At 39.0% G+C, this 18,853-nt stretch overlaps 1 protein-coding gene across 4 annotated transcripts in view; it reads left to right on the forward strand.

Annotated features, from left to right (window-relative positions):
* Positions 1 to 18,853, forward strand: part of LOC124612651 (SPARC-related modular calcium-binding protein 2) — a 776,165-nt gene that overhangs the window by 717,891 nt on the left and 39,421 nt on the right. For 3 of the 4 annotated variants that reach the window (XM_047140958.1, XM_047140959.1, XM_047140961.1), the window contains one exon: positions 5,937 to 6,008. The exons of the other annotated variant lie outside the window; for it this stretch is intronic. In XM_047140958.1, coding sequence (XP_046996914.1) covers positions 5,937 to 6,008 — 72 coding nt within the window. The remainder of the gene's footprint in view (positions 1 to 5,936; positions 6,009 to 18,853) is intronic. 4 annotated transcript variants of the gene reach the window in all.

Here is an 18,853-nt window from a genome sequence, read left to right on the forward strand (position 1 = left end):
TTTGACGATTGTGCATGATTATATCATACAACATATTGTATAGTCAAACAAAATTGAGTTCTTTCCCTTGTCCATCTACTATACATTAACTTGCAATAATCTATCATTATTACATTGCCACAATTTGTGCTGCATCCAGAGTGACATAGCAGTTAGCATTGCTGGATGGCATGCTTCGGTTTACCAGTTCAAATCCAACCATTGGCAATTATTTAATGCTCAGTATGTACTATTTCTGGAAGATTTTCGAAATTTCTTGTGTTTGTAATGTTTAAGTACCACACTCCATCCAAGAGTTGAGTACTCTTCTATCTGTATATTGCTGTTCATGATCAACATGCTTTGAGTGCTAAGAGTTATAATTCGTTGATGACCCTTTTGGATTTGCACTTGATTGTGGTTACAATGTAATACAAATCAGGATACAGGGTTCCCAGGGTCTGTATATTCAGGAAACAAGAAGTCAGCTGAACTTAAGGAATCCATCAGTGTTTTCAGGAGATGCTGGTCAGGACCCAATGAAATGGTTGAAAAGATTCAATCAGGTCAGGAAATAAAACAGTTGGGGTGACATTATTTGTTTGGCAAATGAGTACTTTTACTTGGATGACAAAGCTCATCAGTGATTCAAGAATGGCAAATGCATACTTTTACTGCAGGACAATTGCCAGCAGAGATTAGGAACCAACGAAGAGAAGCTCATTAGCTGAGACAAATTTCAGGTAAAACTGATGAAAATGATTGGTGATAGTGAGCAACAAGTCTGTTTAGTGGAAGAAGAATTGAAGAGCAGAGCCCAATGTTGTGGAAAAATGACTGTCTTATATACAAGATGTTTGGGCCCTACGCCATATTGTTAATCTAAATACTGACAGAAGCTGGCAAAATCGCATCCTTGATGGAAGCAGCTGCAGAAGAAACTGCCAAGTTCTTCTGATAAAGGATGTCATAACAACTGAAGAATTCATTGGATGGTAACAGTTCTTCTAGGAAATGCAACAGAAAAGAGTCACACATTGCCCCTCTCATACACCAGATAGTAAGAGAAGAAATAAAGCAGTTTATGGCAGCCAGATGTCAGACCAAGTACACAAGAGATAGTAGCCATGAATGTCAGGAGGTAATATAGAATGTTGAAGTAGTTGTGTATTGACCCACAGCATCACTCACCATCAGCTACACACACCAGGAAGAATGGACTTGGCCAACTCAGACTTATGCCACAGATGTCAAATGACAACCCAGCATCCACCCAACATAGGTGCAATCAAGTATTTGACAAGGACTACGCTGCAAGAAATCAACCATCACATTTAACCTACTCATGCCAGTTAGCTGCAGATGATTAAAGTTGACTTGAGGGACAAAGTTCATTGCTGTATCCTAGACAATATCACTCTTCAACACACCATAGCTATTCTTCATCACTGTGCAGAAGTACCAGCCACTCATTTGCCTAGTCACTGAATTGACGAACACTAGATGAGGTTTGACTGCTGGAGGTGAAAATCCATTGGCCAGCCGGAGTGGCCGAGTGGTTCTAGGCGCTACAGTCTGGAACCGCACAACCGCTACGGTCGCAGGTTCGAATCCTGCCTTGGCCGTGGATGTGTTTGATGTCCTTAGGTTAGTTAGGTTTAAGTAGTTCTAGGTTCTACGGGACTGATGACCACAGCAGTTAAGTCCCATAGTGCTCAGCCATTTGAACCATTTTGAAAATCCTTTGAGCAACAGATACAAAGTTCAGTCAAGCATGAGAACTAAAAGATCCTGAAACTTTGACCATATAGAAGAAATAGGACAGGGCCTAACAACCTAAATCACCATACCTTAAATCACAATTGTCACAAAAGCATGCACACACATAATTATCAAGATGTCAGGAAATTTCACCCATGTCATCATTGATGGCCAAGCCATCTGAGCACTAGTTAGCTCAGGGGCTTCTTTTTTTGAGATGTGAAAAGCTTGTTATTATCAGCTCAGGAAGACTTTTTTTTCTGTGAAACGAAAGCATTTGTGTAGGTCACAAATGGGAAATATACTTGCAATAAATACATGTTCCTAGCTGCTGGATATAATTATCAGTGGCAGTTCGCAGCCTTTCATATGTCATTTTAGCAGAATGTAGTGATAATGTTCTCCTTGGGTGGCACTTCTTGCAATTGTCCCAAGCAGTTATAGCCGGTGGATGGTCAGAGCTGCAGATTGATGAAGCTAGTCCAACAAGCTCATATTAGCAAAGACCACTTTGCATGGTTGTTTGCTGTTGGGGATGTTGTTATCATGTAGTCATCAATGAGAAGAAATCCAGTTGTCAATATAGATGCTCAGTTAAACTATGAAGCTCTTGTCAATTAAAAGGAAAAAAGAACTACTTAGGCTCACAAATAAAATCTATGTCCTAGTGATGATCATAAATAGAAAAAGTGGTCAATGAAAACTTTGGATCACTAATTTTTATCAGGAGCCACAACTTATCCCTAAAGGTATATGCTTAGGAGCTAGTGAACCAGTCCAGGATAGGCAGCTCGGTGCCATCAATGAACACTCTTGCTCCACTGCTGCTACAGACAATGCAATGGAGGAAGCTACTACAGAAATGCTAATAGGGTCTGGCCTGACTGAGGAACAACATTGAGTTTCAGCCATTCTGTGCCAATTTTCAGATGCTTTCAAACTGGAGAGAAGGCAGACCAATGGGTCCATGGTAAAAAACTGCATCAACACTGGAGATCGTCCATGAATCAGTTAGCACCTTTGATGTGTGTCACCAGCTAAGCTACATATAATTCAGGAGGAAGTGGAAATGATGTTGCAGGATGACATCATTGAGAGTCCTTGGTCCTCTTTTGTGGCCCTTGTGAGGAAGAAAGATGGCAGATAACATTTCTATGTCAACTGCCAGTGACTAAACAAAATCCTGAAAAAAGGTGTTTATCCGCTGCTCCGCATTGATGACACCCTAGACTGCTTGAAAGGAGCAAAGTATTTCTTAACTATTGACATGCAGAAAGGCCACTGGCAAATAGAGGTTGATTGGGAAAAAGACTGTGTTCACAACTCCTGATGGCCTCTGATTCAAATTTACGCTTTTTGGCCAATGTAACACTCTAGTTACCTTCAAATGTGTAATGGAGAGTGTCCTTTGATGCCTTAAATGGGTGACATGTCTTTGCTATGTAGACACATTACTGTTCTTTCGAAGACATCCAAGCAGCCTGACAACTGTGCTTAAGTGTGTTCTGACTGCAAGTCTCTGCCGGAATGTGAAAGAGTGCCTCTGCATCGATGACATAAACACACACACACACACACACACACACACACACACACACACACACACACACACACACACACACACGCACGCACACACACACACCATGGAGCATTTAGCATTTAGTTATAGCAATGAAGTTCATTCCAACCCAGAGGAAATTAGAGCAGTCACTGATTGTAGAAGTCCTGGGACATTTGCAATATGTGAAGTTTTCTCATCATGTGCTCATACTACAAGTGATTCATAATACTGTATCAAGGCACTTTTCTTATAAGAACTACTGTAGGGAGATGCAAAATTTTCTTAGAATGAGGTGGAAGAAAGAGCTTTCCTTGTCCTTATTGGGGTACTAACATCATCTACAGTCATAGTATTGTATGACAAGAATGCAGAGACAAAGCTTCACACTAACACTAGTGGTTTGAAATAGATGCAGTTCAGGTACAAATTCAGGAAGAAGTGAAAAAGTAATAGCTTTTGCTCTGGGAGTTCTCTCCATTTCTAAGATGAACTACTGCCCAGCCAAGAAAGAATGCTTTGCAGTTGTCGGGTTCCCAGTTCGAGCTGTATTTATTTGACAAACCATTCACTATTGTGACACACCATCATTCTCTTTGCTGGGCATGAGGCTTCACACTGGTATACAAAGGCAGACACAAACACAAGAACATTCATTGCCATTCCAGGAGTCCTTTGGCACTTGACAGAACATGATAGAATAGACAAAATCTCAGTCATCATTGCTATGTTGCTGCTAAACAGTAGGAAGATCCAGCATTGCTGAAAACCATAGAAACCTTAGAGGAGGAGTAGGAACCAACCAAAGGAGGATTCCAGTCACTAAACGGAATGTTCTTTCAGAGGAACTATGATCTGCTGCTGTGGAAATGACTGCTTGCCATCCTAGCTCATCTATAACAAACAATCCTGAAGTGTTTCCTCAACCCTTCAACATCTTGTCATCTGGGACTTGGGAAGACTCTAGACAGTATCAGATGTAGGTATAACTAGCCAGGTCTCTGGTGACCCATTAGACCCCATGTGGGCTGCTGTAAAGAATGCCAATGACAGAAGCATGTGCTACAGTTACCCCCAAGGCATCTGGTGCCAATTTTACCTCTAACAGTACCATTCCACTGAACTGAAATTGAGGTCTTGGGAAGTTCTTGTCAACAAATGGGTATCAGTGGACAATAGTCGGCACTGAGAAACTAGCAAGACACTACAGGATTTACATTATTATGTCTGTTCTAGCAGGCATATGAGGCCAGAACAACAATGGATACACTGTTTCCATTCAAACTGTTTCAGTGTGATGATACTCAGATTGACCCTGTGAAACATCTCATTGTGAGGATAGAAGCAGCAAGACAGCTGGCTTGCATACAGACCCTGAATACACAGGGATGGACAGAGAGAGCTGTAACACGATACACCAGCCAGTAAGATAAAGCCCGAGAGACTTAGTATGGATAGAAAGACATTCGAAGCAGCTCTGCAACAGTCTTGAGCCACAAATCAATAATGGAGACTTCACATTTGAAGAAACTGAAAACCTGCTTGACAACTGTGAAACTTCAATAGGAGGGGATGATTTGATGCTCTTCATAGTGAAAAGGATGGAAGAGCAAGACCAGAATGTGCTATACAGATGACCATTGACAAGCGCTCTATCAAGGGTGCTGTAGTGGGCTCTGATGAGAACTGCTAAAACAGCAGGTCGCTGTTTCTCCAGGAGATGGAGCAGTGCTGTGACCTGTGCTGTATGCAATGTGGCTTAACAATTACCGTTGGCAGATGGGGTACTACAGGTTGCCATTGAAAACCCAACTACCAGAAATTCTTTGATATTTAGTATCTGTCATTTGCAATTTTTGGAATACTTAATGTTTGAATAAATAGTAGCACACACTGCCCAGGAATTGAATACACTGATATTGGTAATAAATGTACTATAAGTGCATAGTGTTGTACTTCATTTATGGACCTGCTTTTGGATTTGGATGTGATCATTGTCAAGGCATGACAGTATTGTGGTTAGAAATTGCATACTAAGTGCCTGATAAGTATTTTGCTTACCGAATATTTCCACACAGGACAATATACTGGATTCTGCCTGCTAGGAAATATCCAGTCTAATAGCATATTTGTCCAGTGACATGAAGCAATAAGTTTTAATTACTAAGTGACAGTATAGAATCTAGTAAATGTTTTCTGAAAGTCAAAAAACATGGGTGTTTTTATTCAATAGATCCTGACTGTTGTGGCTGGATGGCTGAGTTTCACTCAGTCACAACTAGGAAAATTTCCACTAGTTTGTAGAGTAGTGGTGTTCAGTCTCTCCATGTCGTCATATGTCATCCCCAAACATTTTGAATAAGTGTACAACAATTTTACAATGACTGTCATCCATTTTGTTGAGTGTTCCTAGTATGATGATTTACATTAATAGCATATATATGCATTATTAAGCAAACATTTGTCACTGTACATATTACAAAATTCAGACAAGGGATTTTTTGAGAGAGTCCCATCTAGAAACAATGTGCATTTTTGCAGTATGTCACATTTGATTAGCTTTTAAACTATAGTTATTTTGAATTTCATTATGAAAGGGCTTCATATTTTTAAAAAGAAAATTTGTCTTGTTTCTCAGTTCTGTTCGTTGATCCCCCTTCCCCTGACATTGTGGTGGATCCACTTAACAGAAGGAACAGCCAACCAGAGGGTGAGTCTTGGGAACAGTATATTTCAGAATTCAACAGCAGCTAGTACTGATCATTTAATTCATTCTTGGTCATAACAGACTGAAGTGTGCAGGAAACATTTGTTCAGATTAAAAAATGAACAAATAAGTATAAGTTTTGTTATGGTAAATGCATTCCACACCATAGATATATTACAGAAATTCCTTCCTAAAGCTGCTAAAATATTAACATCAGTTGCTCTTAACAGTCATTCAGAGTGTGCATAATCTAAAAGTAATTTTTGTATTAAATAATGAGAAACCATATTTATGAAGGGTTAATGTGGAAGAAAAGTTGTAACTCTCTGAGGAACAAGGTGGAGACATTAGGTACCCAAGAGACCCAATAAATGTATTTTCCTAACTATTTGAATCCAATTTACTATTGGTTTTCATTTATTTATTAGTTTTCATTTATTTGTCTCATACACCTTGTGTGCTTCACTTGGTATTTGGTCTTAAGTTTCTTATGATTCCATCTTCTCATTTCACATGGCCTGAATTTTCTGAAATTTCTCTTTCATAGTAATGTTTTCACATTCACCTTTCTTGTTTATATTTTACAAAACTGCTTCATCAGTAAATACTCATGTCTTTAAGGAGATAAAATTTGTTTGCAACAATGTAATTAACTGAAATAAAGATTTCATGATATGCTGCCTTCTTCTATGCTGTGAATCTAATTTTTCTTCATATGAACACCTGAAGCTTTATTCCCCAATGTGATACACCTTACTTTTTTCATGCTTGTTTTAGAAGAGGACATTGCTGTCAACACATGATACATTATTTTTGTTTATTATTATTATTATTATTATTATTATTATTATTATTGTTGTTGTTATTTGCATGATATTTGTCTATGTATCTGTCTACCCTCTAAAAAAATGGAAAATCCAGGATGGCTCTTAGCACCCGAATATGTGTGTGTGTGTGTGTGTGTGTGTGTGTGTGTGTGTGTGTGTGTGTGTGTGTGTGTGTGTGTGTGTGTGTTATGCTGGTATGAATGTGTGTGTTTCTTCTACATCTGATGGAGGAGTTGGCCTGATAGCCAAATATATCTAGCATTCATTTCCAGTGTGCCTGTCAGCAACTCAACACCACCAGTACATTGTTATCTGTATCTTCTGACATCAATTAAGTTCTGGGATCATATGCCAGTTCTTGGTAGTCCACTGTGATTTTTAATCAAGAAAATATTGCAATTAACATAAATTACATGGCAGCTAGAAATATTAATAGGAAAAGGATAAAGTGCTACTCATCCTAAACATGACCAGATGAGTTGCAGAGAGGCACAACAGAAAGACTGTTACATATTATAGCTTTCAGCAAAACTTTCCTTCAGCAATGAAAATAAACACACATTCACACAAGCAAGCACATTTCATGCACACATCCGCTACCACTGGGAGTTCGTATCAGAATGGGACTGTCATGTGAATAGCAATCTGGAGTGGGGCTGGGAGGGGGAAGGGATAGCAGGGTCCAGATGAGGGAGAAGAGCACTGTTCCCTACTAGTCACTGTTGGTGCCACTTCCCTATACACCGGCATTGCTCATGCCGATGGTCTTGCTGCAATTGAACACTACTGTTCCTAATGTCCTTCAGACTCCAAACCCTCTACCTCATTTGTCTACCCAACTTTATCCTAACACATAACTACTTCTCCTTTGAAGAAAAGGTACACTGACAAACTTGCAGCATAGCCATGGGCACCCGTGTGGCATCCTCCTATACCAAACTGTTTATGGGGAATCTAGCAGAAACCTTCCTTGCCTTCTAAAACCCCCAAACAACTGGTATGATTCAGGTTCATTGACAGTATCTTCATGATCATTACTCAGGGCCAAGACACCATGCCCTCATTCCTTCATAATCTCAACACCTTCTCTTCCATCCGCTTCATCTTATTCTCCTCCAACCCACATCTCTGTCCACATCAAACCTGCTAACCACCAACAGTACCTACATTTTGACTGCTGCCACCCCTTCCATATCAAAAAAATCCCTCCCATACAGTCTTACCAGATGGAGACAACATATCTGCTGTGAGAACAATTCCCTTTCCCAGTGTGCTAAAGGTATCACTAAGGCCTTCACAGAGAGGCACTACTCCCTGGACCTAGTCCACAAACGGATTTCCTATGCAATTTCCCCCCCCCCCCCCCCAATCCTCCCACCACCCAAGAGCCAGCTACAAAAGGCTGCCCCCCCTTTGTCACCTCAGACTGAAACAACTGAACCATATCCTTTGTCAAGGCTTTGATTATCTATCATCATGACCTGAAATGAGGAACATCCTACCCAAGATCTATACCACCCCTCCAAAGCCCTTCCCACCTCGCCTAAATTGGTGTTCCGTTGCCCACACATCATTGTCCATCCCTATGCCACTCACAATCCCCTGTCACACGAATCATATCCCCGTGAAAGGCTCAGGTGCAAGGCCTGCCCAATCCACCCACCCAGCACTTCCTATTACAGTCTTTTCACAGGCTTACCTTACCCCATCAAAGACTGGGCCATATATGGAAGCAGCTGTGTTGTACACTAGCTCTGCTGCAACCGTTGAACAGTTTTTTATATTGACATGACTACCAACCACCTGTCAACCAGGATGTACGGCCACATCCAAACTGTGGTAAAGAGTGAAGTAGACCACCCTGTGGCACAGCAGTGCAGCTGAACATAAGATGCTTGATTTCAGTGGCTGCTTTACAACACAGGCCATCTTAATCCTCTCCTCCACCACCACCAGATTTACTGAATTACGCAGATGTGAGTCATCCTTACAACTTGTTCTCTGTTCCCAAAATTATCCCAGCCTCAACGTAGTAACTTACTGTCCTCACACCCTCCGTCCAACAGAGAAGAGAAATAGAAGAGAGAAAGTACTATGTAGGTGTGTGGGGAGGGTAGGAAGGCATGTGTAGTACTAGATACTACCCACCCTAGCTAGACTGCTCCTCACATCAGATGCAGATGCAGTTGGGCCTTAGCCTCTGGGGACAGTGGCCAGGTATGTGCAAATTGTTTGTATGTGGATATCTGAGTTTTCTGCTTCTGAAGGAGGGCTTAGTCCAGAAGTTGAAATATTTCAAATATTTCTAGCATTCTTTTTCATTGTGCCTGTCTGTGACTCAGTGTTCCCTCAATCTGGGGAGTAGCACTGTCTCCTTTCTATATTGTTGCTATTCTATCATGGGCTTTCCATTTTTTGTGTAACAAACTAGCAAAACTGAATAGTTTTTTTAGTAAATGATGCATTTTTGGAAACAGAAAAAGCAGTTCTGTAACCATATCTGAATAAAAAAGTTTTTGGAAAAGTAGAGCATTTGTGAAAAAGAGCAGAATGAAGGATTTCAGTGGGCTGTACCAGTTTATTAACAGACAGCTTTCAGTTCATCAAAAATTTCACTTTCTTCTAATTTAAATGTACACTAGATCACTAATAATTCTTCAAATAAAATATTCACAGGTGAACTAATGATACTATTGTCTTCATTAATTGGAAAACTTCATGTGAAGAATAAAGTTTTGTGAACCCCAGTGTGAGAAAGAAATTTAATATTTTGATTAACTACTGTACTATTAACAAAAAGAAAAAGACAAGGAAAAAGTGGTATTAATGTCGGGAGTGATATTCCTTGGTATGTTAATATACATCGTAGCATCCTGCCCCCTGTTCTTGTCAATGTTTGACATGTTCCTCTTCTTTCTCCTTCTGTGGAGAGCATCCACATTATCAGTCCACTAAATTATCAACATTCGTCTTTAGTACCACATCTCAAATGCCTCACTTGTCTTCTTTTCCAGTTTTCTCAAAGTCCATGATTCACTTTCATACAATGCTGTGCTCCAAACATAGATTCTCAGAATTTTCTTTCTCAGATTGAGGATGATGTCAGATATTCGCAGATTTCTTTAGACCATGAATGCTAACTTTTTCTGTGCTAGTCTACTGTTTTTGTTCTCCTTGTTCATGTGTTACGTATTATTTTGCTTCCAAGGCAGCAGCATTCCTTCACTCTGTCTACTTTGTGGCCCTAAATTTTGGTGTTGATCTCATTTCTGCTAGGACTCATTACCTAAGTCTGTCTTCTGTTTAGAGTCAGTCCATAGTGTGTGCTCATTAGATTGTTCATTCCATTGCACGTCCTGCAGTTCTTCCATATGTACATTGAGGCTAGCAGTGTCATCAAGGAATCTTATCATTAATATCCTTTCACTCTGAATTTTAATCTCACTCTTGAACTTTCTTTTATTTCTATTCTTCTTCAATGTATAGATTGAACAGTAGGGTTTAAAAGGCTACATCCCTGTCTTACACCCTTCCTAGTCCAAACACTTCATTCTTGGTGTTCAATTCTTTTTTCCCCTCTTGGTTTTTACCTTTCATTCCCCGCACCTAATGCCTGTTTTTCTGAGAATTTTGAAGATCAGGGATTTTTACATCGGTGAATGCTTTTTCTAGAGTCAGATCCTATAAAGGTGTCTTGCTTTCTTTTCACTCTGCTTTCCATAATAAAACACATCATCAGAACTGCTTCAGTGGAGCCTTTGCCTTTACTAAAGTCAAACTGATCACCACCTAACAGTACTCAATTTCTTTTGCACTCTTCTGTATGTTATTTTCGTGAGAAATTTGGATTCAGAAGCTGTTTAGCTGACAGTGTGATAGTTGTCACACTTATCCACCTTTGCTATCTTCAAAATTATGTGGATGATATTTTTCTGATGTTGGTATGTCCTCTTGAGCATCTAGTTCGACAGCCCACACAGTGGAAATATTTTAGGTCTTGTAGTTACAAACAGGCCTGGCCTTTTGACGACATTTGTATAGAGATATGGTTAGTGACCACGATTTCATCATTAGCAACTTTTATTACTAAAGTTATTAAATCAGTCAAGAAGGCTAGGAGAGTATTTCTGTTAGAAAGAGCAGTAGACAGTGTTAGCATCCCACTTACACAATGAACTGACACCATTTAGTTCCAGTACGATGGATGTAGAGGAATTATGGGCAAAGTTTAAATGGATTGTAAATCCATACTGTGGAGAAGTATGTGCCAAATAAGTGAATTAAAGATGGAATTGATGCGCCATGGTTTAACAACAAAATTTTAAAAAATGCTGAGGAAGCAAGGGCTGTCGCACTCTGAGTTCAAAAAAGGACATGCAAATGATGACAGGCAAACGGTAATAGGAAATTCATGTCTGTAAAAAGATTGATGCACAGAGCTTACAACTACTAGCACAGTCACACCTTAGCAATAAATTTTGCTGAGAACACAAGAAAAATCTGGTCCTACATAAAATTGCTAGGTGGGACTACAGGCTTCTGTCTAGTCACTCGTTGACCAGTCTGGTGTGCCAGAGAAGACAGAAAAAGTAAAGCCAAAGTCATAAATTTTGCATTTAAGAAATTGTTCACACAGGAGAATAATATAAACATACCGCTATTTGACCATCGTATGAAGTCCTGTATGGATGACACAGTAATAAGCATCTCTGGTGTGGAGAAACAATGAAAGAGTTGGAAGCAAATAAGTTGCCAGGTCCTGATGGAATTGCAGTTTGGTTTCACAAAGAGTACTCTACACCATTGGCTCCTCACTTAGCTTGCATTTATCATGAATCTCATGGCCACTGCAAAGTCCCAAGCAGCTGGAAAAAAGTGTAAGTGACTCTTGTACACAAGAAGGGTAAAAGAATAGACCTGCAAAATTTAAGGCCAATATCTTTAACATTGATTTGCTGCAGAATCCTTGAACATACTCACAGTTTAAATATATTAAATTTCCTTGGCATGGCTTTAGAAGGCATTGCCCATGCAAAATTCAGTTTGCCGTTTTCTCACAAGAGATCCTGTGAACTGTGGATGAAGGGAAACAGGCAGATTCCATATTTATAGATTTACGTAAAGCATTTGACATGGTGCCGCACTGCCGACTGTTAATGAACGCACAAGCATACAGAATATATTACCAGGTATGTGAGTGACTCAAAGACTTAAGTAACAGAACTCAGTATGTTGTCCTCTATGGCATGTGTTCATCAAAGACATCATCAGGAATGCTCCAGGCAAGGATGATAGAACTGCTGCTATTTTATTTATATATAAATGACTTGGCAGACTGGGTAAGTACCAGTCGGCACCTTTTGTTGTTGATGCTGTGGTGCATGGCAAGCTGTCATCACTGAGTGACAGTAAGAGGATACAAGATCACTTAGAGAAAATTCCATTTGCTTTGATAAATGGCAACTAGCACTAAATGTAGAAAAATGTAAATTAATTCAGTTGAGTAGAAAAACAAACCCATAATGCTTGAATACAGTATTAGTAGTATGCTGCTTGACACAGTCAAGTCAATTAAATATCTAAGACATAACATTGCAAAGCAATATGAAAGTGAATGTGCATGTAAGGAATGTAGTAGAGGAGGCAAATGATTGACTTGGGTTTATTGGGAAAATTTTAGGAAAGTGTGGTTAATCTGTAAAGGAGATTGCTGATAGGGCACTAATGTGGCCCATTGTTGAATTCTGTTTGAGTATTTGGATCCACACCAGGCTGGATTAAAGGAAGACATCTAAGCAATTCAGAGGTGGGCTGCTAGATTTGTTACCAGTAGGTTTGAACAATACACAGGTATTATGGAGATGCTTCAGGAACTGAAATGGAAATCACTGGAGGGAAGGCGACATTCTTTTCAAGGAGCACTATTGAGAAAATATACAAAACCAACATTTGAGGCTGACTGCAGAGTGATTCTACTGCCACCAACATACATTTCACATAAGGACAATGAAGGTAAGATTAGATAGATTACGGCTCGTACACACACACACACACACACACACACACACACACACACACACACACACACACACACAGTCATTTTTCTCTCACTCTGTATGTGATTGGAACGATATCGGGTACCCTCTACCATGCTCCATACAGTCACTAGTGGAGGATGTATGTAGCTGTAGATGTCTCTCTCTCTCTCTCTCTCTCTCTCTCTCTCTCTCTCTCCAGATCCATAGATTCTACAAACTAACTTGATTCGGAGGAGCCTTAATTGTACTTTTTCCATCTACCTATTCTCTCTGCCTTTGACAGTGGAATTCCCATTGTACTCTTAAAGTTGATGCCTTAAGTTTTAATTTCACAGAAGACTGTTTTGACTTTTCTATATGCTGAATCAGACCTTCTGATAACCATTGTTCAGAGTTTCTGGTCATTTGTTGACACCTTGAGGCATCAGCTATACTGCGGTAGATGAGCATCATTCTTGCACAGTATTTCAGTGAGAGTCTTCATCTTCATCAGGTGCTAGTTGAGACAAGTCATTGAGTGGAACAGGTTCAGTCTTGGGTAGCAACTGAAGACAATGAGTCACATGTTGAAATATTGTGCAAGAATGACACAGGTATTCTGCAGAATAACCAACACCTCAAATTGTCAGTTCTTTTTTGATTTCTTCCCCTTTTTCTGCAGCCATTTTGTTTTGTCATCTCTACAGTTATTATTTATTTCTGAACATTTCTTTCATCAATCACTTGATGTATTTCTTCTGTTACCCAAATTTCTTCACAGTTGCGCTCCTTATACCTAAATTTATCTGTCCAACTTATGTGATTGCCCTTTTTAGAGATGTCCATCCTCTTCAGCTGAACTGTCTATTATGCTATCCGTTATTGCAAAATATATATACCCTTAAAGAACTTTGAACACCCGCCACCACTCCTCAGTACTTCAGTGTCCCACTTCTTTACACATTGATTCTTCTAGACGATTCTCTCAAACCTGTCTACTTGTCACATTACTAAATTGTGATGTGGATTTGCATCTGCTTCTGCATACGCCTTACAATAAAAATCTGATTTCAGAATGTCATGATTTAATTCTTGGTTACTATTTACCTGTGATGGTGATGATTGCACAAATGATTGTGAATTAAACTACTTGAAGGAAGAGGATAACCATCCTCTTTTTTGGGCTTTATTTATTTATGTCAAAATGCATTTTGAATTTGCACCCATCTTCAGTTGGCTTAATGTAGTTTTTATTTATTTGTTTTTTATATGTAATATGATACATATTCCATACATTCATTATTGTGTGATAGCACTTAGATATGAAACAAGTCAAAACATTTAACACATTATGATATTCAGGTCATTAACAGTCACACAGAGAGGTGGAAAATACGAATTCCAGGTGTTACCTAAACACAGAGTTGTATATATAAAATACAAAGACCATTCAGGTAACACAAAAAATGTGAATTATAAGGCTTAATTAATTTTTCAATCAGGAAGTCCTTTAGCTTACTTTTAAATAATCAGCTTTTTCACTTAGGCCATTAATCACTTGGAAGTGAGTTGACAATTTTTGTGCTAGTGTATTTTATACCTTTTTGCACCAGAGGCAAATCTTCTGGTCACATGTATGTCACGTTTCCTCCTGTTATAGTTGTGACTCCTTTGTTTCATACAGAGTAATACTGTGAAGCATGACCGAATGGAGGCACTCTAAAAACTTCTTTTGATAAATGGTGAATTGACCCAAAAGATTATTCCATAACACTTCAGGAAATTAAATCAGGCAGATTTCAAGACACTGATGTCTCCCATTTTGATATTATTCTGGTAGGAAATGTAAGTGAGCTAAGCCTTTTCAAGGTTTGAAGGATGCAATGTTCCCTGTTACACCTATTGTGTAACTGGACGCCTAAGAGTTTTGAACGATGTACCCTCTTATTTGCTGGGTTTTATGTGCAATAACAATCTCCTGCTGGCTTTCTTTATGAGCGTGGAAGTGAATATAATACATTTTTTTGAGTTTTTTTGCTAGAGAATGTACTGTGAACCAGTTCAGAACATCTGCAAGTAACTGGTTACCAATAAATTCTGAAGCCATATTTTATTGTCTGTCACAATGCTTGACATCTGCCAACATTTTGAAGTTGCTTGCTTTGTTGGAGGTCAGAAGTAGGCCATTGGTGTAGGTAAGAAACAGCAGGAGATCAAGGAGAGAATCTCGTGGAACTCCGTAATCCACATCTCCCCAGTCAGACTGTACTTCTCCTACCTGCACGTTGTTTCCTTCTAATGCTATTTTCTGTTGCCTGTCCTGTAGACAGGATTTCAGCAAGTTTCCTAATTATCCTTGGATCCATTAGTGGCAGCCTTTCTCTATACATATTCTATGACTGGCACAGTCAAAAGCCTTAGACAGGTCACAAAATATGCCAACAGGCTGTCTCTTCTTGTCAAAACATTCCAAAACATTATTTGTTAATGAAAATATGGCTTTAGTTGTAGTGGACCATATTCTGAATCCACTTTCATTTTTGCTAGTTATTTCAAATTTTTCAAGGTGATAGGCAATCTTGCCAAAATTTAATTTTTCAGCGACTTTGTAAAATGCAGTCAGAAAGGGGATAAAATTATAATTTGTAGCATCTGTGGCAACATGTCTGTCAAAAAGCACTCTTGTGGAATCGTGCACCAGCTTCTGTGCTGGTTGTGATTCCACACAAAATCCAATATTGTGAATTTTGTAATGCAGAAGTTATTCTCTCTCTCTCTCTCTCTCTCTCTCTCTCTCTCTCTCTCTCTCTCTCTCTCTCTCTCTCTCTCTCTACCAGTGAATGTCTGAAAGTGTTCATCCTGCAGCAGCCAAGAAAAGAATAACAACATGTTTGCCTCATGTGGACACATTTTCGTAATAACATCACTATAATTTTCATTTCCATATTTACTGGATGCATATCAGAAAGACATGAATGCTACACTAATCCCTTGCCTACATGCTGGTGCACTCCCCCTTATAGTAATTATTATTAAATTGTATTCACTATAATGTAGTGTTAATGTTAGGGCCATATGTTGTCTACCTTGAGGGTCTATGAGCTCTCACGGTCCTGTTTTGCTTGTATGTCTCACCTACTTTCTAAGTTTGCCCTAAGCAAAGCTAGCCATATCATAGTTGTGAACACCAAATAATTTTACGGGCATGATTATAATTTCATTACCTTCCTGGGACCTTCAAATTGGCTTATGCACCCAGCTATAGGGGGATTGATAGTTCAGCACAATCTTCTTACTGTTGTGCAATGTGGCATTTTTCAAGGTAACAAATGATTTTTGTAGGTAAAAGAAGTGACAGGTTCAGAGCAATCTATTGCCTCTGTGGTGGAAAACTGCTCCTGAAGGTGAAGAATCAGCAGTGATCAATGGAATGAGGATGCAGATGGTGATAGAAGCCACAGCATTAAAGATGCATAATGCGTATTCACAAGACAAATGGCAAATGGCCTGTAATTGAAAAGTGTGGTGGTGATGTCTCCAGTGGCAAAAGGTTCTGGACTAGATCCCCCATTCTGATCTCCAGAAGGGGGCTGCCAAGGGGGAGGCAAACAGCAGAAAAAGATTGAGTAACCAACAAAAGGATAATGTTCTAAGTATCGGGGCACTGAATGTCAGAAGTTTGAATGTGGTAGGGAAGCTAGAAAATACAAAAAGGAAAATTATAAGGCTCAATCTAAATAAAGTGGGAGCACGTGAAGTGAAGTGGAAAGAAGGCAAGCATTCCGGTCAGATGAATATAGGGTAATATCAACAGCAGCAGAAAATAATGGAAGTAAGATTCGTTGTGAATAGGCAGGTAGAGCAGTGTGTGTGTGTTACTGTAACCAGTTCAGTCATAGGGTTGTTCTTATCAGAATCAACAGCAAACCATCACCTACAACAATGGTTCAGGCATACATGATGATGATGTCACATGCAGCAGATGAAGAGATGAGAAAGTATGTGAGGATATCGAGTGGATAAATCAGTGCATAAAGTGAGATTGAAAATCTAGTAGTCACGGGCGATTGGAGTGCGATTATAGAGGAAAGTGTAAAAGAAAGGGTTAAGGGAGAATATAGGCTTGGTAGCAGGGATGAGGCAGGAGAAAGACTAAGTTCTGAAATAAATTTCAGACAGTAATGGTGAATAATCTGATAAAGAATAATATGAGGTAGAGGTCTACTTGGAAAAGGCCAGGATGCACAGGAAGATTTTATTTAATGCAAAATCAGATATTGGATTGTAGGACACACCCAGGAGCAGATATGGATTTGGATCACAATTTAGTAATGAAGTTTAAGAGACGAGTGAGGAAAAATCAATGCACAAAGAAATGGGATATGGAAATACTGAGGAATAAAGAGATAAACTTGAAGTTTTCTGAGGCTATAGATACAGCAGTAATTAATAATTCAGTAGGCACTGCAGTTGAAGAGGAAAGGACATCTCTAAAAGGGCTTCTCACAGAAGTTGAAAACAAAAGCGTAAGTACAAGGAAGGTAACAGTGAAGGAACCATGGGTAACTGAAAGAAATGCTTCAACTGATTGACTAAACAAGTAAGTACAAAAAGGGTCAAGCGAATTCAAGAATAAAGAAATATGTCACTTAGTAACGAAATAAGTGGGAAGTGCAGGGAAGCTAAGATCAAATGGCTGCATGAAAAATGTGATGAAATTGAGAAATAAAAGATTGTTGGAAGGACTGATTCAGTGTATAAGAAATTAAAGACATCCTCTGGGGCAATTAAAAGCAAGTGTGGTATTATTAAGTGTGTAATGGGAATTCCACTGTTAAATGTTGAGGAGGGAGTGAATAGGTGGAAAGAGTACGTTGCAGGCCTCTATGAGAGGGAGGACTTGCATGATGATATGATATAAGAAGAAGTGGGAGTAAATAGGGAAAAAAAGGGGATCCAGTATTACAATCAAAATGTTAAAGAGCTGTGGAAGAGTTAAGATCAAATGAGACAGAAGGATGGATAACATTCCATTGGAATTTCTAAGATCATTGGGGGAAGTGGTAACAGAACAACTCATCACGTTGACTTATAGAATGTATGACACCTTCAGAAAAACACCATCAACACAGTTCAGAAGATAGCAACAGCCAATAAGATCAAGAATTACTGCACAATCAGCATAACTGCTCATGCATTCAGGTTGCCAACAAAAATAATATACAGGGAATGGAAAATAAAATTGAGTATCTGTTAGGTGGCAATCAGTTTGGCTTTATTAAAGATAAGGCACAATTCTGACATTTTGATTGATAAAGGAAGCTAACTGAAGAAAAATCAAGGCATTTTCTTAGTAATTGTCAACCTGAAATAAGCATTTGACAATGTAAAATGGTGCAAAATGTTAGAAATTCTGAGAAAAATAGGGGCAAGCATGGGGAAAGACAGGTAATATACAATATGTACAAAAACCAAGAGGAAACAATAACAGTGGAAGCCAAGAAAAAAGTGCCCAGACTAAGAAGAGTGCAAGATAGGAATGTAACCTTTTGCTTCCACTGTTCAAGCTATACATCGAAGAAACAATGATGGAAATAAAAGTAAGGTTAAAGAGTTGGATTACCATACAAGGTGAAAGGATATCAGTGGTAAGACTGGCTGATAACATTGCTATCCTCAGTGAAAGTGAAGAATTATTACAGGATTTGTTGAATGGAATGAACATTCTGATGTGTATAGAATATGGTTGATAATAAATCTAAGAAAGATAAAACTAATGAGAAGTAGCATAAATGAGAACTGTGAGAAACTTAACAACAGAATTGGGGATTACAAAATAGATGAAGTTAGGGAATTCTGTTGCCTAGGCAGCAAAATAATGTGGGGTGGATGGAGCAAGGAGGACATAGAAAGCAGACTAGCTCTGGCAAAAAGGGCATTCCTGGCCAAGAGAATTCTTTTGGTATCAAACATAGGTCTTAGTTTGATACGTAAGTTTCAGAGA

Source organism: Schistocerca americana, chromosome 4, assembly GCF_021461395.2.
Source record: "Schistocerca americana isolate TAMUIC-IGC-003095 chromosome 4, iqSchAmer2.1, whole genome shotgun sequence".
Classification (NCBI taxonomy): Eukaryota; Metazoa; Arthropoda; class Insecta; order Orthoptera; family Acrididae; genus Schistocerca; species Schistocerca americana.